At 38.7% G+C, this 25781-nt stretch overlaps 2 protein-coding genes across 2 annotated transcripts; one reads left to right on the top strand and one right to left on the bottom strand.

Annotated features, from left to right (window-relative positions):
• Positions 1-229: 229 nt before the first annotated feature.
• On the bottom strand, positions 230-11342 carry blzf1 (basic leucine zipper nuclear factor 1). Its single transcript, XM_053477698.1, has 7 exons — positions 11290-11342; positions 10051-10160; positions 9545-9966; positions 9224-9423; positions 5375-5503; positions 4052-4274; positions 230-2866 (listed from the first exon to the last, which is right to left on the bottom strand). Exons 2-7 carry the CDS (start codon positions 10070-10072, stop codon positions 2681-2683), a joined length of 1182 nt encoding a protein of 393 aa, XP_053333673.1. The 5' UTR covers positions 10073-10160; positions 11290-11342; the 3' UTR covers positions 230-2680.
• A 595-nt stretch (positions 11343-11937) lies between these two features.
• ercc5 (excision repair cross-complementation group 5) lies at positions 11938-25171 on the top strand. Its single transcript, XM_053477542.1, has 15 exons — positions 11938-12246; positions 12572-12747; positions 13789-13904; positions 13990-14091; positions 14173-14233; positions 14338-14481; positions 14580-14781; positions 16100-17035; positions 17702-17916; positions 18053-18172; positions 20399-20612; positions 21105-21249; positions 21391-21591; positions 23223-23307; positions 24494-25171. The coding sequence occupies exons 1-15, from the start codon at positions 12159-12161 to the stop codon at positions 24968-24970; spliced, it is 3282 nt and encodes a 1093-aa protein (XP_053333517.1). The 5' UTR covers positions 11938-12158; the 3' UTR covers positions 24971-25171.
• The last annotated feature ends 610 nt before the right edge of the window (positions 25172-25781 follow it).

Genomic DNA, 25781 nt, shown 5'->3' with positions numbered 1-25781 from the left:
AATTTATCAACTTTTCTATGTGTAATAGGTGTAGGTCTAGGAAATAAATTACTATTCAAAGACAAAAGGTGTGTTATCAGTTAATAAAATATAAATTGGTTACATTTTAATGGCAGTTAATTATTAGTCACATGTTCTTAATCAAATTGTAATACACTATGGATTGTGTGTGGAATTTCATTAATAACTCTGGGATGTTAAATAAATAAGAGTTGTTGTTTTTCCATAGATAGCATTTATTTGCAAAATTCTGACATCAAAATCATTACTGTATAATCAACTTACACTATCATGTTCATTTCAGACAATTACAAAATGTACAGATATGTTTAAAAAGTTTTACAAAAAGTGATTTAAGTAGAAATGACTTACACATCAGTGGTTCTCAACCCTGGACCTGGAGGACAACCTGTCCTGCACATTCTAGCCTTTTCCCTGCTCTGTCACTCACACTTCACTTCAGAAAATCCTAGATTAGTTAAATATGGTGTCCTGGGAGCTGAGAAAACACTAAGGATGCCTTCAGGTTTACAGGATCAGGGGTGAGCACCACAGAGTTTGATATTGCACGCAGGATCAACACTTTCATCCACCGCCTTTATAAATACTGCTTAAACAAGCATCGCTCAGCTTTGTCTGCTTTTAGCCAAAAAACGGTCACGTACATATTACCTGATATACATACGATATGAATAAATTCCAATTTCTGGGAATTTAACAAAAAATAATAATACACACAAGCACAGCAATTTTTAGAAACACATCAGGTAAATCATGACTCATAGCATTTAAATACTTGTGCAAAAAGTCACACGTAAACGAAAGCTGATGAGGAAATCGACAGCTTCAAGTTACAGAAAAACTTAAGACAATTCCTGTTCCAAACATACATTTTCTTTGGTGTCCACAAAAAAAGATGTTTTTCGCCACATTTCTTATGCAAAGGTAACAACTCCAGCTGTTTGAACACCAAAGATTCTGATATTTCTGCACCTACTGGAGCATACAGCATTTATTTTTTTTTTGGTCAAATCAATGCGACGAAGCGACAAAGTCACCAGCTTACTAATCACAGAATGCGATTTAGTGTTGCATTCAAATCTATTTCCAGATTTAGTAAATAGACTTTCTGAAAAAGTAAAAAGTCAGGTCTATAATTAGTCCAGCATCGAGGCTGTGTGTCTTCTGATGCACCCAAAAGTCTAAAGCAAACGTTTGCACTTCTAATGTTTAACACACAGCAAATAAGAAAAAGAAAAATCACACCAAAAAAAAAAAAACAGGAAAATGAGTAAAGAGCTCCAAAACAATCTGGCAAAAAGTGTTACGAGGCTGCAGTGACAATCCCAGAGCTGCCCGAGAATATGAACTTGATTTGAATAGTTTTAAAAGTGACGCACCGGCAAACGTGTTATTAGAGAATATTTACATTATTCACAATTAAAAAGTGAGACGCAGAACTTATTATACACGAAAATGTGTACTGTACCTGTATTAATAAAGGAATACTTGTGTTCAATCTGTATACTCCTCAAATACTCATTTCTTTGTCCTGAGGGTGTGCAAACTTTTGTACACGATTGCATTACTAATCATCACAGGACCGGACTGGAAAAAAAACATGATAACGAAAAAAAAAATATTTTTTAACCTAATCTCTTCATCACATCTGTATGGATTCACATGTATAGATTTCTAAACCTCACAGACAAACACTGTCCTGAGAAAAGAAGTGAAAATCTACTTGAAACTCACATAGAAGAGAAGCTAACAGACAGACTGTTGATGTAAATTAATCCCATGTAACTATAAGGAGTGTTCAAGTAAAACCGGGCCTTTTCTTGTAAGCGAAGACGTGAAACTGATTTATATTTACAGAAGACTTCAAGCACAGAACGGTGATGAGACTCTTAGCCGCAGTAAAACATTTCAATGGTGCAAACGTTTTGAAAAGGAGTGTACAACCGTGAATGATGATCCCAGCCAAGGTGGCTCATGTGAACATTCTGCAAATGGACCACTATATCGATAGATACTGTAACTGGTCTCCAACTCTACACACAGTGATTCTCCAGCACCACTTGGACATTACAGGAACTCGGCTGGGAGTTATTCCCACGTCCCACCTCCTGTGTCCTGACCTCACTCCAAGCATTATAAAACATGGAGAAAGACTATTAGAGAGCATTCGTGCAATCACTATGATTTTATTTGTGGTATGTTCATGTTTAATCATTGATTAAGAATGTAACTGATTAATGTTTGTTTTTCACCACAAGAGGAGTTTCAGTGATGCACTTTAAGACGTACTGAGAAAACTTTCTACCTTGATGGTATCCAAGGACTAGTTATTCTGTGAAATCAGAAGTCCCGGTTTGACTTGAACACTGTTCATATTTTTATCCAAACGATTTGTATGCGTAGCTTTAAATCCATATACTTCAACAGATCAGGCTGTTTATTACATTTATAAAAACACTTCAACAGCATGGTGTGCTTTCAAAAATTCCACACCTGCCCTTAGACGTCCATTCTAAATAGGTTTCTCGTAGTGAACAGTTTTTCTGATCTCTATTCTGTACACGCCACTTCCTTGTCTATAGTAATCACAATCACAAACACTACAGAGATTAGGTGAAAAAAAAGGATAATAACAGTTTTCCTTTAACATGAGTTAGTCTCAGAGGACAAGCAGCTCGCCAGTGCAGCGTTCACAGCAGTTAAAGGTGATGTTCTCGTAGCGAGTGTACGGGTGGAAACGCCCGATGCTTTTTTTATTGGGAAGGAAAGAGGAAGCGGTGGATTCGGAACCGCCCGGGTCACTCTCCGTGTCGGGGCAGGATATTGGATCCAGGATCCGGAGAACCTAAATTAGGAAACATGGATTAATTCGAGTATTTGACAGCAATCGTGGCATCACTACAACTCCTTTTAAGGTCTATGTTCATGTTTGATCATTCCTCAAGAATGTAACTAAATAATGTTTGTTTTGCACCATATTTCTCTGTAGCTCACTTGCCTATTAACTTGTTTACCACAAGAGGAGTTTGAGTAATGCAAAGTATTGAAAACCGTAGTAGTATTTTTAACAGCCTGATTGTTAAAACTATTGTTGCTTCATTTATTTGATAAATTCAGTAATGTGCAAAAGGAATATTTTTAAAAATGTTTTTTTTTTTTAAAGTAAAAAAGTAGTTAACCATAATAAATAAATGAATAAATAAATAAATAAATAAGTCAATAATTGATTTGATGACCCTTTGATTTAAATACAGCTGCTTAGTTATACTGAAACATCCTGCAGAACCAGCCACAGTCCTTCTGAGGATTTGATCACTTGATTCTTTTTCATGCATGCATGAAATTTTTGTCTGAAAAGTGGTCTTTTACATAATGTGTTGCTTTCTTATCTGGCCTACAGATATTTTTCTGTAAGACATTTGTAAAAAAAAAAAAAAAAATAGCTGAAATAGTAATGTTTGAAAATCAGAAATTACAAAAAAATAATTGCACTGACTTATTAATGACTTTATAAAATGTATATTTGTACGTATAACGAAGTTTGTACAAAAAAGACTTTTGCACAGTACTGAATGTTGGGGTTATGTCACTAGAACTGTATAAATAAAACTTAAAGTGAGCATATTAATATTAATTGATTGTTGATTGTTAACGTGTATATGAAATGAGATTGGTGGCAAAAAGGATTGAAAAGAAAAGAATAAATGAATAAACAAACAAAGTAACTGCAAACCAAAACAACATACATTAACTGCAAAAGAAAAGAAAAAAAAAAAGAAAAAAAATTTCACTTTCATTTTTCTATTTCTCTGTTTTGCCTCCGAGATTATAAGTTTCGTTTCACGGTGTTTTCAAAACGGAAAAAAATCTCAGCAGCGAAACTGAAAAACTGATTCTTTTTGCCACAAACCTTATTCCATATTTTAACGGTTAATAACGATATGAAACTATACACCACCTTAAAAAAATATATGAACACATTTAAATAAAAAAATGCAAAATAAGAATAACACAAAGACAACTTGTCTACCTTTTCAGCCATCTTCTCCGCTGGTGTGTTGCAGAGTTCTGAAGCAGAGCTGCTTTTCACACTAGCGCTGCTCTTGCCCGTGTTTCCCAGCAGGTGCGAGTTGATAGCGTCAGCCAGCTTGTGATTGGCGGCGGCCAGGTCCCCGGTGCTGAGCGGCTGTGCGCTGGGGTAGTAGGTCTGCTGTCGACCCCACTGTAGCGAGACAAGCAGCTGCTCTAGAGATCTGCTCGTCAGAAAAATGTATAGAGTTATCCATTATAACTAGTTATCATAACAGCATGTGTGTGTTTAGCAGTCATACTAAAAAAATCATTATTTTTTTATTTAACAATTAAAAAAAATGCTTTAGAACCCTTGACATCAGTGTACAGTGACTTATGAACGAGTTCAGTCCCGCAAGCACGCTCGTAAGTCAGATTTGTTTGCAAGTCAGACAAAGCGAGTCTTATAAGCCTTTGGCATGAATATACAATGAAAAGCAATCCACTTTGTCCCCTTTCCATACTGCCATCATGTGGACAAAAACCGTAACTGTGCCAAAGGATCTATGAATCTACGGAGAGTGTGGAAAGGAGGTAAAGAGGCGGGTACAGGCAGGTTGGAATGGGTGGAGAAAGGTTTCAGGTGCGTTGTGCGACAAAAGAGTATCAGTGAGAATGAAAGGAAAGGTGTACAGGACAGTGGTGAGACCAGCGATGCTCTACGGCTTAGAGACAGTGGCGCTGAAGAAAAGACAGGAGGCAGAGTTGGAGGTAGCAGAGCTGAAGATGTTGAGGTTCTCCTTGGGAGTGATAAGGATAGATAGGATAAAAAATGAGTTCATCAGAGGGACAACCCAATAGATGTTTTGGAGATAAAGTCAGAGAGGCCAGATTGAGGTGGTTTTGACATGTTCAGAGGAGAGATGGTAAATACATCGGTAGAAGGATGCTGAGGTTGGAACTGCCAGGCAGGAGGTCTAGAGGAAGACCAAAGAGGAGATTTATGGATACAGTGAGAGAGGACATGAAGTAAGTTGGTGTGAGAGAAGAGGATGCAGAGGAGGGGGTTAGATGGGGGCGGATGATTCGCTGAGGTTACCCCTGAAAGGGAACAGCCGAAAGACAAGAAGAAAATTTTGTCAAAAATTTCACACTTTTTATCCAAATTAATGTGCTGAAGTTTTAGCTAAATAACATAATCGCTGAACATTTGTTTATATAAGTGTGGTAGCCTTGTGTCAGCCATGACATTTTACCCCACTGTGGAGCTGGTACCAGATTTAATCACGAGGATGACGTGATTGTTTTTGGCTGATGTCTCTGGTGTGCATGGAGCTCGTACCTGTGTGTGTGCATCATGTCTCGAGAGAACTCCTCTCTCTCACGCAGCAGGTCCTGGATGGCAGTTTGGGCGTCTCGAGTCTGTCGCTGGAGAGCAGCTCGGGCATTAGTCAACTCCTCAGCCATCACTCTAAATTCACACGCACATACATGGATAGAGAATGATTAGGACTGAGAACGCGGCTGGGAAATTATACGGCTGTGCATACACAGATGAGAGAATTCAATGAGAGCTGAATGCTGTTGAGATTTTGTGTTTAAGTATTTATTATTTTTTAGAAAATATGCAATCATTTTATTTATATATTTATGATCACAGAGAAGAGTAAGAGAGAGATGCTGTGTATTCATTTTTAGATTTCGTATTTTAAAACTTAAATGATCCTCCTGGGTAACAGGATTGATTTGTTTAACATTTTGTTATATCTAGAGCGTTGATTCGATTTGATTAGAACTTTTCAGCATCGCAAATTTCAAATTGATTTTTATTCAATAGCACTAATGTTCGCTGTTTGATTTGACTTAAGCAGCTCAATGTCTCCTATGAATATATATATATAAAAAAAAATACTTTAAGTATTTAACTGCATGAACTGTGCAATATTATTTTGCAATTTGTTTGAAAGTGTAAGTATTGCATTGTTTTTCTTTTTTGTTTTTATGCACTCCACTGTCCTTGCACATTTTTTCTGGATGCTGTGACGAAGAAATTTCCCCACTGTGGGACAAATAAAGGTATATCCTAATCTTATCTCATCTTAATTTCTTTTTGGTCGTTTAAATATCATCCTTTTTTTGCTGTCTGGTCCAGTAGGGGGCAATATTGCACTAAAACACCTATAATCTGAAAAGAAAAAGAAGAAGAAGCGCTAATCTTGCAAAAAAAGCTGTGCTATATTTGAAGGAATTTTTAAATAAATTATAAATCTACCAGGAGCGTTCAAGCCAAACAGGGACTCGTCATGAGCTTTCTAGGGAAAAAAAGGTGTTTTGACAATTGACATTTACAGAAGACTTCAAACACAGTACGGTGACGAGACTCTCAGTTTTTACTCTCATGACTCTTAAAGTCACAGTTTGACTTAAACACCAGTCTTAAAACTGACGTTGATTAAATTTATCGACCACCAAAAGACTGGATAAATTGCACAATCGATAAAAAAATAATAATAAAATCACACAGCTTTAGTAATATCATTATAACGTAAATGACAACCATTCTAGGAGAAAGTCGGTCCAGAATCTTATAACCAGAAGTTATGTTATGGTCTGTACGCTTGGCAGAGATGGAAAGAAATTAATTTTATTTACTCGTGTTACTGTAATTGAGTAGTTTTTTTTACTTTTACTTAAGTATGTTTTGTTTAAAGTATTGTACTTCACTACATTTTAAATTATATTCGCTACTGAGTAAAAAATAAATGAATTGAAAATGAAAAATAATAAAAAATAATGCAACAAGAAGGAAAAAATTGCACCCTGGAAACCCCTGCACTGATTAATTGATGGGCTTCGAGAACAAACGCGCTTAATTTACAAGAACAATGGAGACGGACAAAAAAAATTCTTATGATCAAACCCCTGGTCATTGTAACGTCCACTACTATGTTGTAGATCACATTATAGGTGAATCCCAATTCTACCCCTTACCCCTACACTTAGCCCTACCCCTCCGTTTGGCGCGTTCACGTGAAGGGGTAGGGGTGTCTCATTTCTCCTTTGGTTGGAGGGGTAGGGCTAAGGGGAAGGGCCAGATAGCCCTCGAAACGAAGATTTTTCGGGACCTCACTTCAAACGAAGGGCTAACGAAATTTTCAAGATGGCCGCTCACTCGAGCAAGCAGACCCGTAAATTTAACGATTTTTTGCCATTAATAAGGATTTTTATGACAAGTTTTTATTATATGTATATTAATTTTAGTCTTGTGTTTGTGTTTATGGTGATGTTTTGTAAAAAAACGTTTGCAAAAAAACCGCTAAAGTTTGCTAGCGGATAGCGCCGATTGCGCAATATTACAAAAATATATTTTTATGTCATATACACTTTACTACATGCTACAAACAAATATGAAAGTTTAGTAGCACGGCAGTTTGCCGAGCTTTTGGTAACGCATTGATTGTTTTGCTTACGGCCATACTGTATGTGTACATGTAAATGAACGGATACGTATGATGACGTATAACAGTGTTGTAGTGGTGTCCCATTTCTTAGGGGAAATATTTTAACCCTTCCCCTTTCCACTTCGTTTTAAGGGACAAGGGGAAGGGGCGAGGGGTAGGGGAAGGGGTAGGGGAAGGGGTAAGGGGTAGAATTGGGATTGGGCTTATGTATGTTGCCCTTTTAAGAGTTGCCACCCCTCCCCCAGTGTGTGTGTGAGAAGGAGAGAACAGAGTAGGAGCTCAGGTGTGCTGCTCACCCCCGAAACGCACCTATTCTTTTATCCTTTCCTTTACTTTTATTTTATATTTGTTTTATAATTTCATGATGCTGAAAGAGGCCAAAGAAGGTTTCGTGCTGAACGTTATTCTCGCCTCTGAGCTCTTTTTTCCCTCGGCTATCCGGCGCAGATGGTTACACCATATTTAATTGACGACTTTGATTTCTAGCACAAGAAAAGCAACAGCTTTATCATGCAAAGGTGTTCCTTCAATTAAAAACAACTAGTTTAAGATTTATATCCGATTGTCTTTTCTGAACTACACTGTTCAGATTCCTCCCATCCCACCGGAGCGGTTAAAAAAAGTAACTCGGTAACTTTTACTCTGAGTAGATTTTTAATTAGTTACTTTTACTTGAGTAGATTTTTATAATGGAAACTTTACTTGTACTCCAGTAAAATTTTACTGAAGTAACAGTACATTTATTACTTTTTCCACCTCTGACGCTTGTAAAGTGTGCTTTGGCTGGTATGATGTTCCAGGCACGAGTATGTCTAACTCTACTCTCATACAGTATCAAAGTAAAATTTAATTTGTCATATACACAGTCAGTACGTACACAGAACGATATGCAGTGAAATGCATATACGACCGCTTGTGACCCTTAAAATCTAAATTATCGATAAAAGTAAAAATAAATTGGGGGGTGGAAATAAAGAATAAAAATATAAATGGGAATCACCAGTCACCACACGATACGATATCACGAACCCTTAGTGCCGATTCAATTAAAATTGCAATTTTATAAGTATCCCGATTTTATAACTATCACAGTTCCTCCTGATTTTGTTAGAATTTTAAACCTTAAAAAAAAGTTTAATGATTAATCAATTGTAGCCCGCTTCTTAAAACGTTACTTTTCTCACTTAAAACTCAAGCGCAGCAGTTAAACACTACAAACTAACTTTAAATACAAGATTTTACATTAAACTAAGTAGCGTGTATCTCTGTCTTCAGCCATCATTGTTATTTTTAAACAAAAGTAGCAAAATGAAAATAGTGTAAATAGTTCAGAGTGCGCCACCTGCAGGATTATAAAGAAAACAGGGACAATTAACTTCCTAAAATGCCTCCAAGGTCTTAAAACTCAACTTGACTGGTACAGAATCTTTTATATCCAAAGCTGATTGGCTGATTACCGGTCCTGGCTAGTTAACCTGATCGAGCGGTTCATCTCTATTATCTATATATTGTAAAAATTTATATTGGAGTCAGTGTGGCGATACCTGAATTACGATTCACTACTGAATTGATTCCCTCCCACCATTTCTATTAATTAGATGAAACAAGAAAAAAAATCTGCCTTGGGTGCTCTGATCATCACACATCTACTGTTTGGTTTCAGCTGTTTTTCTTCATCAGATCATAAAACCATCCGACCCACGGTCTGATCTACATCTGTGTGGACTGACCGGCTGGCGAGGAATTTGCTCCTCCACACGTCGCACTGGATGCTCATGCGCTCCAGCTGCTCGGCCGTGTGCGCCAGGCTCCGCCCCAGGACCTCGTTCTCCAGAATGAGCTGGTTCTTCTCGCGCGACAGACGCTCAAAGTGATATTGCAAGTCATCACCTACTGAGGCCACGAGGAGTTTCTTCAGCTCTCTGTTTACCTGCGCAGAAAATCAACGTGACAAAGGAGATGTATCATTCTGATTTAATAAAGAAAATACATTCAACCAGCTTAGTATCTATGTGTACAGTACGATTACATTGATCTCTACAGGGCCACACCTCAGTCTGAACACGCAGCTGGTTCGAAAGCCCCTCTTTGTCCTGCAGCAGCCTGCGCTCGGAGTTCTGCAGCTTTTCCACGACGCTCCTGTAATCCTGCGGCTCGGGGGACGGAGACGGAGGACGATGATCTTCACCGTGGTGTGGAGACCCAGATCCTCTTTCTTCGTGGGCGCTGGCCCGAACGCTCCGGGTGATGGCGGCGCGCGGAACGACAATGCGCACGGCCTCCACCTCGGAGCAGGATTCCTTGTTCACTTTCCCCAGGTGAAGGACGCCAGGGGACGTCTGTGCAGTCCTGGAGCATGGCCTCGGCGGAGACATTTTTACAGGCAGAGTCTCTACAGACGTCTCCGGGCTGAGGGAAGGTTTGGCCGTCTCCATGCCATCACCAGGACCACGGACGAACACAACGGATGGGGCTGAGAGGGGGGAAAATTATGGAGCTAAGAAATCCTGGAAGGCTCTGATTTATGGAAGTCACACGCATAACAAGTATCACTTACCTTTCATGATGTCAGCAGACATGGCTGGGGAAGATCCTTAAAGCAGCAGGAGGATGAAATGTACCGTGATGAATTACACACAGTGTTAGTCTGTAGGATCTGCCTAAAACCTTTGGGTGGAAACATCAAGTCAATAAAAAAAAATCTGAGACTGTAAAAGTATGACTGTAAAATTACCAAAACATTTGATACTCACTACTTAAGGGTCTATTTAGGTGAAAAATCTAATTTTTGATGCCCCTACTACTACTAATAATAATAATAATTGTGCATGAATAAATTAAGACACGTAAAATTATTTTTGGGACAAGTTGAGTTTTGAGACCATGGAAGCATTTGAGGAGATGAAACGTTACTATATTTACAAATAATAATAATTAACAGATGACAGAGATACGCGCTGCTCAGTTAAATGTTAAACTCTTTGCAGAATCTGTTACAGCTTACTCACGTCTCTTTCTTTTTAACTAATTTGTGTCGGTCGTGTAGTCATGTGACTAAGTATGTCTTTTGGAAACTTTCTTAAAAGCTTTGTATATTAAAAAGGTCTGTTTTTTCATTATAATGTCATTACTATGGGTGATTTGTTATGTTATACATGAATTAATACTGCTATAAATTAATATTTTAAAGAGCTGAATGTATATTTAAGGCAATATGAAAACTACAAAAAGCAGAATATATCCTTATATTTATATTAATAAGTTGGAAACTGTTTACTATGAGGGCTGTTCAAGTCAAACTGTGACATTTGATTGAGAAGAATAACAGAACACAGTTATAAGAGTAAAAACTCCACATAATCCCCAGAAGACAGTATGGCTGAAACCTGTCCTAAACTAAGATCAGACTGAGACTCAGACCAGAGCTAACAGCTACAGTTAGGCCTATAAAAAACTAACACTGTCTATAACTGAATCATTAGAAACAACCTTTAAATTATCTAAACAAATGAACATCTTTATGACTTCAAGAACTGTGTTTCTCAGTATACACTCTGTAATTATTATAGGGAGTGTTGTTGTTTGTTGTTATTGTTGTTTACAGGACTGTTTTTATGACTGAGAGAGATGGTTAGAGATAACCACGGTCAAATAAAGTAAGCCGGATGTCCCCAAGACATAATTAACATAAAACAAAAAAAAATTAAAGCAAAAATAATGACAGAGACATGTAATGAGACTGTTATATTTATATATCAGAATAAATAGCAACAACACGATCATTTGTTCCACGTACCTCACAGCTCTTCTGCTTTTCTTCTTCTTCTTCTTTTGTGAGTTTTTTTCCGACAAGCTGGCAGAGCCAGATTAGAAGTGCATTACCGCCACCTGCTGGACTGGAGTGTGGAAAATCTGACTGGCAACAAATAAAAATAAAAAACAAAAAAATAACCCTAAATAATCTATCTATTAAACATTTTTCGTTTAAATACCCAATCAGGGTGCTATATCTTTTCCAGGTCACCTTAAAGCTCACAGCTTTCGCCCGAAAAAAACAGCTTTTGCACAGTCACTTCCGGGCAAAACGCTGTTCATTTCCGTCCACTTCACTGCACTCAGAAACAAATATGAACAAAACCTGTTATAGTTTTATTTTACAATACACAATTTAATAATATATATATTATAAAATACGAATATATACGAATTAAACGGAACCACAGTAAAAGGCCGGAACTCATGTTCTTCAGACAGGAAATGTTTCTTGACGGAATGGACACTAGTTGTTTTACGTAAACAGAGAAACGAATTTATTCATTTATTCATCGTCTTAATTCATTACATTATATATATATAATTTTATGTACTAAAATAAAAACAAGAAAAGGAAAAAAGTTACACACACAGGAAGTGTTTCTTGACGGACCGTTTAAGGATACGGACCCAAGCTGATTTACGTAAACAAAGAAACGGATGTTTCAATGATATAATACATAATTCTTGTGTGTTATGATATTCATATGAAATAATATATCAGATTTATTTAAATATTTATTTAGATTAATTAAAAAAGACCCCAAATTCGTTATGTGTTTAAGCTTTTATGTCAGTAGGTTAAGTATTAAGAGTTAGTTCAGAGTCTCTCAGACCTGAAGAGGGAAAACAATGGGAGTTCATGGATTGTGGAAATTACTGGAGAGCACAGGAAAGCCCATCAACCCGGAAACACTCGAGGGGAAGATCCTAGCAGTTGGTATCCTTTTAACATCTGATATGTTTGGATGCTCAAAGTTGTGCCTTCTGTGCCCATGGAAGATCAGCACACCAAGTGAATTTGAGCAATTTTTGATTGGTCCCTGATTGGTTAGATCAATTAAGTAATTATAGCAAATCCTACCTGTACTTTTGTCCCCTAATTAAAAAAATAATAATAATAATAATCTTTCATTCAATAACCAGTTTCATTCTTCACACAGTTGTGGTGTGGAGCACTGGGCATAGTGGGAGTACCCTGGACCCTGGACCCTTTGCATTGTGCTTTAGTGCGTCTTTGCCATCCTTGACGTATTAACTTACAGATATCAGCATCTGGCTAAACCAGGCCGTTAAGGGCGTGCGGGATCGTGATGGCAACAGCGTCCACAACGCCCACCTCCTCACGCTGTTTAACCGTCTGTGCAAGTTGCTCTTCTTCCGCATCAAGCCTGTCTTTGTGTACGATGGAGATGCACCTCTGCTTAAGAGACAGACCCTGGTGTGTATCAGTTGTTTAGAGCCACTCTCTACTTTCACAGGATTGTTGTGATTAAATTTAGGAATACAAGTCTTCATCCAACTTTTGGCAGCCTGAAGGGAACTGTAGTCTATTCCGCTGTGCAAAAAACAAAAAACATATGACCAAAGCTTCCATTATAAAAGAGCTTCAATGTTTAACTCTTTTGAAAAGCTAATTACGTTTAGCCACCGAAAGAACCACAGAGAAACCACAAGAGGTCAATTTATTTATTTATTAAAAAAAAAAAGTAAAATTTAAGTGTATTGTGAGTATTTTCTAGCACCAGTTTGCAGTATTGGCATGTTTTCCAGATTCAAGAGATTTTATTTGCCATTTCTACACATACCTACAGTACGAGTGCATTGAAACTCTTTGTGCAGAAGTCAGTGGTTAAAAAAGAAATATAACAAAAGAAGATTAAACATATTATGTGTAGTGTTATACAGTGGTGTGAAAAAGTTATACATTTTTCATAATTCAACATGGTGTAAAACTAAAACACTGTTTCATAAAAAGAACAAACCAACAGTCAAACATGGTGATGGTCTGGGGCTGCTTTGCATTTTCAGAACATGGATGGCTTGCACTAATTAATGGAACCATGAATTCTGTGCTCTACCAATAAAATCCTGATGGAGAATGTCCGCCCATCAGATCGTGACCTCAAGCTAAAGTGCACTGGGGTTATGCAACAGGACAATGATCCCAAACACACTAGCAAGTCCACCTCTGATTATATATATATATATATATATATATATATATATATATATATATATGACTCAATAAAAATAAAATTAAGGTTTTGGAGTGGCCTAGTCAAAATCCAGAATCTTAAACAAGCGTGACTGTGTGGCTGAAACAATTTTGCAGTAGAGTGAGCCAAAATTCCTCCACAGCGATATGAGAGACTCATTGGCAATTATCTCGAACACATGATTGCAGTTATTAGGTTCAAGGACAATGAACTAACTGAACTAAATATTATTTGTAACATGTAATAAAATGGTGATTCCTCAGGCTATCAGGAGACAAAGGAAGGAGGAGATGGCTCTTGAGTCGAAGCAAACCCACGAGAAGCTCTTAAAAACATTTCTGAAGAGGCAGGCCATCAAAGCTGCGCTAGGAGACCGCAGGTTCGTACAAGGTTCACATGTATTTAAGCTGATGTTTGAAAATGATAAAGTATCTAAATAAATAGATTGATGTTGACTTTTGCAGTCAAGAGACAATTCCCAGCATTTCTTCAGTGCGAAGAGACGAGGTGGATGAAATGTACGTCTTGCCAGCACTGCCCCCTGTAGAGGAAAAAGAAAGAAGCAGGTAAGAAAACAAGTCAAAGTCGATAATTTTAGATTTGTTTTTGTACAAACAAAATCTAATAATTGCTTTCTTTAATCTTAGTTCTGATGAAGAGTTAGAAAGAGATGAGACACAAACACCAGAACCCTATCTCGCATTGCAGGTGAGATTTAGCAGGGTTAAGCTCTCTGTTACAGTAGATTCAACAGTAGATGTTGTTTAATTCAATGCTAAATGATCTGAGGTTTGCTCTTGTGTTTGATTTAGGATGAGATTTATGAAAATCCCAATTCCATAGACATAAACTCTGAGGAGTTCCAGCTCTTGTCACCAGAGATCAAACACGAGATCCTCAAAGACATGAAAGAGTTCAGCAAGAGGAGACGCACACTGTATTACAAACCTCCTGAGGTACCGCAGCCATCACATTCGCTGGTCATGCTGTTCGTGTGCTGTCCCATTCCTCAGTCATGACTCTAATCACTTCTACTGCCTGGGTGTCTCTGCAGAGGTCAGGAGACTTCTCTCAGTATCAGCTAGCGGGGCTGCTGCAGAGGAATAACCTGAACCAACGTCTGGAGGGCGTGGAGAAAGAAATTAATCACCACAGGTATGGAGCGGTGGAGGAGGAGTTCGGCCAGGACGAACAGCGCAACGTCGAGTCACGCCGTCTCATATCTGAGGATTCCTCACACTATATACTCATTAAAGGTAGGATTTTACTTTTGTTTAGAGCAGGTGGCGTCCTGGGGAAGGTAGTTTGGTGATCTCTGTGCTTTATTAATACACTTACTAAGCTGAATCAGGGGCAGGTTTTGGGAACGTCTAGAAGAAAACAGGATTACTTATATATTTCTGTACAGAAACTATATTGCTACAAGAAATAAAAATAGTATGTATTGTTTCTGAAAAGTTGTATACCTTATTTCCAATTGAATAAGTCAAAAATGATCATCACTCTTACTCTAACTTTTAGAAAAGACAAATACACTTCATTAATTTATTTTTCGACATAATCTCCTTTGCTTATTGAAACACTTTGCCCTTCTGTAAAGCTTTCCTATTGTATTATAAAATGTTTTAGGCTGAGCTGCGAGCCACGAATGCACCGCTGTCTTCACTTCTTCATCAGAATTAAATCTTCGTCCTTGTAGTTCTGCTTTCAGGGGACCAAACGGGTGAAAAGTCCGATGGATCGAGATCAGGACTATAGGGAGGACGCTTTAACGAGTGTCGACAGTCTGGGCAGAAGTGCATCGTCATGCGAGATCACAATGTCCTCGGATTATCAGTCCTCTGCGTTTAATCCGAAGTTTAGTCTTTAGATCTTCAGTAAACGTCTCGCTGTAATGTGCGCTGCTAATGTTCCAATACCGGCCTTTAAGAATCTCAGAGAACTGTTAGCATTGATGAATTCTTAAGCTGATGGTTGACTTTTTAACTTTTTCTCGATCTCTGCGATTGAGGATGTTCCCGTTCCGTTTATTCTCAGACTCGTAGTGATGAATCCCTGTCTCCTCACCAGTAATGATTCTCTTTAAGGAACTTTCACCTTCCTTAGAGTATTAGTCCAAATTTTGTTTGCAGATATCCAAACGCTTCTGTTTACGCTCTTTTGTCAGTTGTTTTTGTGCAGATCACAAGTGGAACATCCATTCTTGTCTGCACCGCAGTTACAAATAAACTCACACCTGCACAGCAGTGACTAAGGAGACAGTAGCCTTGAACGGAAAACACTGATAAGAAAGTGTGGCCAGCAGAAGTTTTAATGTAACCGTATGGTAATATTAAACTGACAGACTAAATAATTAATAATAATAATCCGGAGTCTTTACATACAGCCTAAAACCAAAACCACCTTGATCAGAACCTGTTAATGTAACAGATCAGGAGATCACGAAACTGTTTTGGCTTCTGTGGTATATTGTGTGCTAGCTCGCATCCATCCATTCCATCTGGTAAGAAAAAGAAAGCCTGGTGTTCATTAGGAGAAAACGTTGAGTGAATTGATTGTTTTGTCCTCACACAGGGTCCAAAAAGAGCACACAAACTTCTGAGCACCATCCAGCCCCAGATCCCTGGTCTTGTGGCCCTTGGTCAGGAAAACGGAGGCCGAAAGGAAGACCAGAGCCGCTTTGGCGCCCAGCATCAGAGGGCATTCCTGAAGAAAACGAGCCGGCTTCTTCCTCTTCTTCATCGACAACTCCAAAACCCATCATTTGTAGCGAGGAACCGGCTTCCGATGGAGCGCCCCCCTCCCCACGAACCCTCAAGGCCATCCAGGCAGCCATGATGGACAGCAGCGCGGACGAGGACGAACTGACGTCTAAGAAAACTCTCCAAGATGAAGGAAACGGTGGTGTCTCACCCCGCACTTTGCAGGCCATTCAAAGCGCCCTGACGGAGGACAGTAATGTACCTGAAGACCTTTGCAGAGAAGTCTCTCTCATCCCTCACCAGAAGAAGTACGTCGTCATCAGTAGCTCAGACGATGACGACGACAATGCTAAGGATCAAGCGGAAAGCACAGCGATGGAAAGGAGTGTCTTGGATGAGGCCCAGGAAGGAGGTGGAGTTTCTCCAAGGACGTTGCTGGCCATTCAAAGAGCCTTGGGAGAAAAGGAGCCGTTTACTGCGATCAAGAAGGTGGAGCAGGTGGGTTTATTGAGCAGTTCTGAAGAGGAGGAAATGGAAAAGGTAGTCGGAGTGAAGAGCAAGGAGTTCAAAGCTGCAACACTTCCTAAAAAAATGGAGAGTGAAAAAGCTGCCCTAGAAACAGCCTTATCAGTCTCAGATCTACAGACTGAGGAGAAAACTTTGCCCCAAGGTGACGAAAAAGGTTCTGAAAGCAGATTCCTGCAGGAAGGAAGTTTAAGAATTGACTTGACTGAGGAGGAAGAAGAGAAGGAGGAGCAAAATGGGCGTGTTGAAGTAAAGAGTGAAGAGGACGACAGCAGCTCTGAAGGTTAGTATGATTGTCTACAGCATAAACTTTGATATGAAAAGTTGATATTATTAGTTTTCTTTTTTTTTTTTTTTTAGTGTTCTTACGTACAAACTTTGGCGTGTAACTAGTCCTGTACCGTTTGTCGTAGACCCATGAAAGAGGTATCAAATTGTGCAGCATTTTTGGGAATAGGCTGCTATGACTTTTTCGTAAGGGATGGGGCCAAAAAATCCCATAAACTTAACATTGAGACCAACTTTGACGGATTCTAGGGCAGAGCGAGAATTTTGTAGAAAATTTACTACATTTGAAGGAGCTTGCAAGCTGTGTCAGAAGTTGTACCCCTGGGACGCAAGAGGTGCCCAAATTTGCCCCATTGACTTATAATGGCTAAATTACTTCTAAGTGAGAAAAATCTCACTCCGCCACATTCATGTAAGAAGGAGAGAGAGCTGAACATGTCCAACCCTGAATATTGAAATTAGTCTTGCAAGTGTCATAATATAAGTCAGCCAATCATTTTCCGTTTGCAAATACAGGCTATAAAACAGGTTTACTAGGGCAAAAGTTGCAGAAAAATGCATACTTTTATTTTCCTTTCTACAGCGGACTGTGATGGTACTTTGTATTTTGTAGTTAAAATGTCTTTTTATGATTATTTCTTTTGGTTTTTCTGGTTAAAAGGTTTCGTCGAGGTGTCAGAAGGAGAAGAGGAGCCTTCTGAATCAGAGGATGAGGTGGTGGGGAGCGATAAAGAGGATAAAGAGGAGAGCCAAGAGAAAGAGTCCAGCGACAAATCTCTGTCATTAAGCGACAGTAAAATGGAAGAGGAGAAAGATGAAAGCTCTCGAGAAGAGAGCGCCGTTCCTGCTCCCAGTGAATGGGACCACATTGACACGGTACACCCTGTCTATCACAATACATTCTTATTTGTTCAGAAAGAATGTATATTGCACAACACCTCAGGTGGCAATGTGATTCAGACAATCCTGTCATTTCATATGACGTGAGTGTGTTTGTGTGTGTGTCCTGCAGGAGGAGCTGGTACAGTTGGAGAAAGATTTGCAGGCAGAACAGAGCAATCTGCATGGGCAACAACAGCAACAGCAGCGCGGCGCCGCTACAGTTACAGGACAGATGTGCCAGGAGAGCCAGGTGAGCCGTTAATATAAATTAATCCCGTGTCTTGGTTATACAACATTATGCAACTTTGCATGACAAAGCATTCAGATAAACCCTGACACGACTGCAAGAGGGATTTTTGTCAGAAACGGCTCCATGTTTCTAATAATGTAACTTGACCGAATGATTTTGCAGAAAAAGGTTGATATCATTACCTCTAGAAAAAAATGTGTTTTGTATAATGACAATGTAAAGGGATTTATTAGCATAAGGCAACCCAATAAAATGGAGATTCCGCATTTTATAGGGGAATAAAATCGATTCAGTTATAAATTACAATTGTTCTGTGTGGCGACTCACCACACTGACTTCAAAATAAGTTAATTTAAGTTAAAGAAGTTCATTATTTGCTAAACTTGTTTAGAAATAATAATTCTGGTGGGTGACAGAGATAATAATTCTGGTGGGCGCTGCTCAGTGACGATGACAACTTTTTGCCCAGTCAAAAAAAAAAATTATTTTAAAAATAGTATTTGAAGTTAGTTTGTAGTGTTTAAGTTAAGTTAAGCCTTTATTTGTCACATATACATTACAGCACAGTGAAATTCTTTCTTCACATATCCCTGCGTAACTGGGGTCAGGAGCAGATAGCGTTAAGGGCCTTGCTCAAGGGCCCAACAATGGCAACCTGGTGGAGCTGAGAATCGAACCGCCGATCTTCCGATCAGTAACTTAGAAAGGACATGACGCAGCTGATAAAATGTTGTGCTTGGATTTTAACAACAGCTACATTTAATTACTCGACAAAGTTTTTTTTTAAGTTTTAAAATTGTAACAAAATCAGGGGGAAATGTAATGTCGCATTGGGATAATTTTGAATCTTAGTGGCTCACAATTTTATTAGAATCTGCACAGAGGTATTGTTATGATATCATATCATGAGGTGACGGCTTGAATCCCATCTCTAGTCTTTTTCTGTCTTTTTTATTCTTTCAGTAAAGAAAGCTTTTTTTAACCAAATAGAACCTAATTAAAAGCTAAGAATTGTTTGCCGTCAATCGAACACTTGAGGAAATATTCCTTAGAATGTCATATTGTGTCTAATACTATGCTATACGAATAAAATGCACTAGTAAGCATTATAATGGCTTAAAGGGCCGCTATTATGCAAAATTTAATTTTTTAGTTATTTTTAGACCTTTAGATGGTGTGTGTGCGTATGTATATACAATGAAAAAACTATGAGAAAAAAGTGCTTTTTGTTCTTTGTATTAGTCCGGGCTGAAACGAGTCAGTTAGAATGTCCTGCTAATGTGACCTCATATGCAGGAAACTTTCCCAGAGTTCATTGCTAAGCTTCTCCCATCTCTGCTCATGTCTGCTCCTTTATGTGTGGGGTTGGGGCTTTGCAGTTGCTCATTCACATAGACACTGAAACAGCATGTGTGAAAGAGTAGAGTGAAGCTGAGGTGAAATTTCCTCTTGAGCATTACCACACACATACTAGGACATTCCGCTTTGGTCTTCTTAGTTAGTTGAATAAATAATATTTTTGATTTAATGTCAGCTTTGGAGAGAAAGTTAAACGCAGCACAGTGTACCTTACCTGCCTGATTCAGTACACAGATACACATCGGTCTTGGTAAAAAAAGTTAGTCGTTTTTTCTTGCTGGTGATATTTTAATGGCTGCTATCAGTGTATCAGGGGAGGGGGGTGTTTTGGGAAGGCGTCTAACAGTTACATCACTTTTATGTGCGAGCTGGAAAGACCTTTACCAGTTTCTCTCACAACAAACACACATGTGACATAAGCATCTATCTTTATCCCTGATAACAATCTGCAGATGGAAACTCTAGGCCTTATTTACTGCTCTTATCTGATATCACACTCTTCTGACATTACCATCGCTGTAGTTCCTTAAAGGTCAGAAGGTCACACTGAGCTTTTCTGATGTCTGATTCAAGAACTGCTTTGAATTGACTGCTTGATTAAGTCAGAATTACATTATTGACTTTTTGGTAAATTGTCTTTCAAACGGGGAAAAGGTTAAATAAACATCTCTTTTAAAGTCTCTTTTATGTCAGTGATCATAGTTTTTCTTCGTTGCATAAAAGGCACTTTTTAAATATACAGTATATTATAAGGTTTAGATCACCAGGTTTAATAATAAAACCAGGTAGGTGTGAACCTTGTTTTATGAGATGTCAGTTCAGCAACATCTCAGACTGACCTCCTTGTCTTGCGTTTGCTCGGATCAGGAGCTGTTGCGGTTGTTCGGCGTGCCCTTCATTGTTGCCCCAATGGAAGCTGAAGCTCAGTGTGCAACTTTGGATCGGACGGATCAGACGCACGGCACCATCACTGACGACAGTGACATCTGGCTGTTCGGGGGACGACACGTCTACAAAAACTTCTTCAACAGCAACAAATATGTAGAGCACTACCAGTATGTGGACATTCAGAACCAGCTAGGTGAGGCCCCGTATTACGTTGAAGGGCTTTTAACCCTCGCATTTGGTTTTTGGATTAAGAATCTCAATTTATTCAGGATAAAATAAAAAAAAAGGTGTTAAAACAGTGTTTTTCATACAGCCTATACAAAATCCAGTCCTTTCAAACTGTGTTCTTTTAATCATTATGTTAATGTACCAGAGCATACTTTTTATAATAAATAGTATTAACGTCATGTTTTATATTAATTTGTGCTTATCATGGAAAAAGCTTATCATGCACACCTTTATCGAAAAACTCGTTGTTGCGAAAAAAAGCCACATGCATCTCTGTTACTTTATGCAGTCAATGGCGTAAAAGTCCTATTTGTGTTAGGTTTGTTTATCCTTGATTTATCCCACTTACTAACTTTACAAATTGTTCAGAATGGCAGCAAAAAGCAATTAAAAAAAAGTTAAGTAAGTAGTGTTTGTAATGTACTGTTATTAACGATGTTACTGTATCTTTATGTAGGACTGGACAGGACTAAGATGATCAATCTGGCCTATCTCCTGGGTAGTGATTACACTGACGGGATCCCACGAGTCGGATACGTCACAGGCATGGAAATCCTAAACGAGTTCCCTGGACCTGGTTTGGAACCTCTGACTCAGTTCAGGTCAGATGTTTGAATGGATATCTCCACCTAAACTCTGCAGAAAACCTTTTGGATTTACTGTGACTAGTAAACACATGAATTTAACATATACCAACTTCCATAAAAAAAAAATAATAATAATTTGGCTTTTGGCTTTTCCAGTACGTGGTGGAACGAAGCTCAAACCAATAAGAAGTTGATTGCTGATCCAAAGGACACAAAAGTGAAGAAAAAGCTAAGAGAGTTGAATCTTCATCCAGGCTTTCCTAACCCTGTTGTCGCTGAGGCCTACCTCCAACCCACTGTTGACCAGTCAGAGGGCTCGTTTTGCTGGGGCCGCCCACAAATGGATCTTCTCAAAGAATATCCTTCAGATGAATATATTTCAACAACTTAGAATTAGTGATGGGAAGTTTAAATCATTTTAGTGACTCGGTTCTTTGAATCTCGTTTATCAAAATGAACGAATCTTTTTTTGAGTCATTTAGTTCATTTCGTTCTTTCAATCAGAATTTTTTTTTTACATTTTCAATAAACAGACCCCCAACCCGTCTACATACACAAATTTCGTCTATAGTTCCAGTAATGAAAATATTACAATGCAGCTAAGGACATAGTATGATAAACAGAATGAGCAGCTCACCTCTCATATCTTCTAGTCTGAGTTGTTTGTTCTTTTAAATCTATTGCACTGCATCGTGTCTATGGGAGTCACGTGACAAAAGAGCGAACAATTCGGACTAGAAGACTGAAAGGTAACTACTCATTTCTGTTTCCTGTACATAAGCTACGGGGGTTTGCAATGCATTGCGCATGCGCGACCAGTAGTAAACGAGTCTCCGAGACTACTCATTCTTCTGAGTCATGCTAAAGCCTCGTTCAAAAAGAACGAATCGTTCATGAACAACCCATCACTAATGAGAATCTGGCCCTGAGATCTACCAGCATGGCCGATTATCCTGCTAAACCAGTATGATCACATTTATAATAAAAAAGTCATGACATAATAATACTGTAGATACAGTGCCCTCCAAAATGGCATCTATTGGCAGCCTTAAAAAAACTTAGCAAAAAGGTTGTATGAGACAAATGCAGAAAACTACTACTTCAAATTTACATCTTACACTCACGATAGGAAAATTACATACATAATAATAAACCCTTTCTAAGAGTATATACAGTACATCAAAAAGTAAAGTTTGTTAACAAGGTGGACTTCAGACAATGAATGAGTAATGCTTTAGGGTTTTGTTTCTGATAAATCAGGGATTCTTGTGGGAATTAGGTTTGCAGGTTAATGCATTGGGTAAGATTAGTGGTTCTAGCTCCAGCTCCACCAGGCCACCCCCAACCATCGCCCTGACCCCAGCCCACGAGCTGGTACTGTGGATCCGAAGAAAGAATTTCACTGCGCCATAATGTATATGTGACAAAGGCTAATAGGTTTAGGATAAAGGCTTAACATTAAGAGGTTTGCTAATTAGCAGACTATTTCAGCTTCAGCATCTGCTAAGAGGTCGAGACTTGTCCTTAGATAGAGCTTTTAGCAACATGATCAACACAGAACTGGTTCAGAGCAGAATAGTGGCCCAAGAGCCCTCTACAAGTTCCTCCAACCATGTTACACCTTACAGCCTAAACCTCAGTGCTGTTCTTCTCCAGCATACATCTCAAAGGACACATTATTGTTTATGTAACGATCACAGTGAAACTAAACTGAAAACATGTTAGAAACATTTTCTGATCAAACTGTTAGATATTCCTCTATGTTGTTGCATGTGTTTTTAATTTTGATATATAACTTCTTGCTCTTTTACTTTCATCAAGGGTGCCATTAGTTGAGGATGACTCTGCCCATGTTCCTTAGTCCATACAACCACTTTATACATCATCTTCTCAATTAACTGTTTCTGAGTTATTTGTAAGAGTTTGTGCATTTTCAGGCAAAGAATGTTGAGTTCAAGTGTGACCATGTCCTCCTTGACTAGTCCTAAGTTTTGTTACAGTCGATTTGGTTGGAACAGCAGGAAGACCGAAGAAACTCTTCAACCAGTCCTTAAACAGCTCAGCACTCAACAGGTAAATAATTACTCCTCTTAGGACTGTATTTATCTCACTTTGTATAAAAACATTTAATGCTGCTGGTCTAGTTTATGTTTAACCACCAGGTGCAACGAGCATCATCAGAATTAGAACATATTTATTTACCACTTCTTTTGCTGACCTTCTATATGATGATACACCATCAGCCTCAGTAGTTTAATTACATGAGTCAAGCCATTTGAGTCAGTTATTATGCCCCATTGACAGGTTCTGGCCAACTATAGACAAAACTGTACTGAATGTAACTGCCAGGCAGAGAAGTATTAAATACTCACATACTTTAGTGTAATAGTTTTATTAAGGGGTTAAAGAAGTTCTTGGACTTTGCTCGACTTAACAAATGAATCCCTCCGCCCAGATGTGTGCTGCCTGAGAATTAATGTAGAGGCACGGACAATGTGCTGTTGAAACCTGTGTTAGGACATTAATTGGCTTTACACCAACCTGATTTACACACAATACCACACAAAGTGTGAAGTCCAAGTCGATCTTGTTGGAAAATCAACCCCGTGATACGGCTCCTTCTTGATACTGATGGTCTTTTTACCTTTTCCAAAGAGGTGAGTGCTAGTCTGAGAATATTAGAGCAGGCATGGGCTTATGTTTCACTTTGCCTAAAAAGACCTATTGACATTATTTAAGAACTAGATGCTTCCCAGTGTTAGCTCAGAACACATAAACTATCTAAAATAGAGGCTCTTCCATCTGGCCATCCAATTTTTTTTTACTTTCATTAAATATGGTCACTTGCAAGTCCTACTAGCTTTGACAGTCAAGATGTACATCTTGCCCAACCTCAGGTAGGCACGTCTCATGAGAGAGACTGTACAGTGATGCAGCATAGTTGTTTTTAAGCATTGGTGACGTAATTCTGAGGCCAGTTGGGCAGGGAGACTTTTTCCCTCATGCCAAATGTGGTGGTTCATTATGAAAGAAGTGTCCACTACTGGCCTTGCTATTTACTGTCCAACTTTCCGCCTCTAGTAGTAATTATTTCCACTTTGCACAAAATGCAACGAATAGGCCAAGAAGCTCCAAGATGGCCAGTGGAGACTTATTTGTTCAAATTCCTCCCTAAGAATTGGGGTATTCCAATTGGACTGGTATATTCTTATTTCAAATCAAAACAGATAATTTCTAATGACCTCTTTTACATCCTCAGACACAGCTCCGCATCGATTCCTTCTTCCGCCTGGAGCAGCAGGAGAGACAGGCCATCCGCAGCCAGCGCTTACGTCGAGCCGTAACCTGCCTCAAGAGGAAGGAGCGCGATGGGGCAGATAATGAATCTAGTGAGAGTAGTGAAGATGAAAAGGTCTCACCAGTCAAGAAAGGGAAGAACTCCAAAGAGAAAGGGACTGGGATGTTTGGAGGAGGTTTTATCGGGTTGGACGTGAGCTTTAACAGTCCGGAAGAGACAATGATCGTGGGAGAAGTTGAGAACAAGCCTAAAGCTGTAAAGAGCGAGCTGTTGAATGTCGAATCCAGTAGCAGCAGTTCAGAAGATGAACTCAAACATAACAATAGAGCTACAATGGTTACTGCACGGTCTGTCTTTGAGGGGAAAACAAGAGGAAGGGGAAAAAGAGGAGGAAGAGGAGGACGAGGAGGAAGAGGAAAGACCAAGAAAAACGTATAATGTCAGATAATGTCAGGAGGAAACTTAAATATTATTTATCAATTTGTATATAGAATTGCAAACCTATTATGTGAATGGAACAACATTAAATTATGGCAGAAAACTTTGGACGTATATTTACGTATAATGTTTCAACTATTCGATCATGTGTATTTTTGTAAATTTTTGAATAAAGAAAGCCAATGATCCAGGAAAATGAAATGCTTGGATGCCACAGTTTTTCTTCAGTAAATATTGCCTGCTGCTTCTTTAGATGCTGATATCTCAGTCCACTATTTAGTCCAAATGGTACTAATCCCAATCCTTTAGGTGGCTTCCTCCAACATTCAACAAGAAAAAAATATAACGTGCAGGACAGGGAATACTCTAGGATCAGAGCTGGGAGTCTGTGCTGTAGGCTAATAAAGAAATAATTTTTGGGCATCTGCTTGTTTCCAGGAACCTGACGTCTACGTTTGAGTCGTAATAACCCCAATATCTCCATTATTATGGCACATGATCCACCATTTCATTACACTACAAATTGGGGTAGTTCATTCTTGGTTTTCTTATACTTGATGAACTTACATAGGCTTTGTTTTTCCTTTCTCATACAAACAGGAATTAGTTTTTCAGGATAGGAACAATCCTTCTTCTTCATTATCTACAGCACTTAGCTTGTTTGGGGTCATCACGGGTTCCTGGAGGCTATCCCAAAAACAGCTATGGTACATGCCAGAGTACATCCTAGATGTGATACCAACTAATCACAGGGCAAAAGCACAACAACTCCCACAACAAAAACACTATCAACTTACACAGCAGGTCTTTT

This window comes from Clarias gariepinus, chromosome 18 (assembly GCF_024256425.1).
Source record: "Clarias gariepinus isolate MV-2021 ecotype Netherlands chromosome 18, CGAR_prim_01v2, whole genome shotgun sequence".
Taxonomy (NCBI): Eukaryota; Metazoa; Chordata; class Actinopteri; order Siluriformes; family Clariidae; genus Clarias; species Clarias gariepinus.
This window is presented reverse-complemented; position numbering and strand designations above follow the sequence as displayed.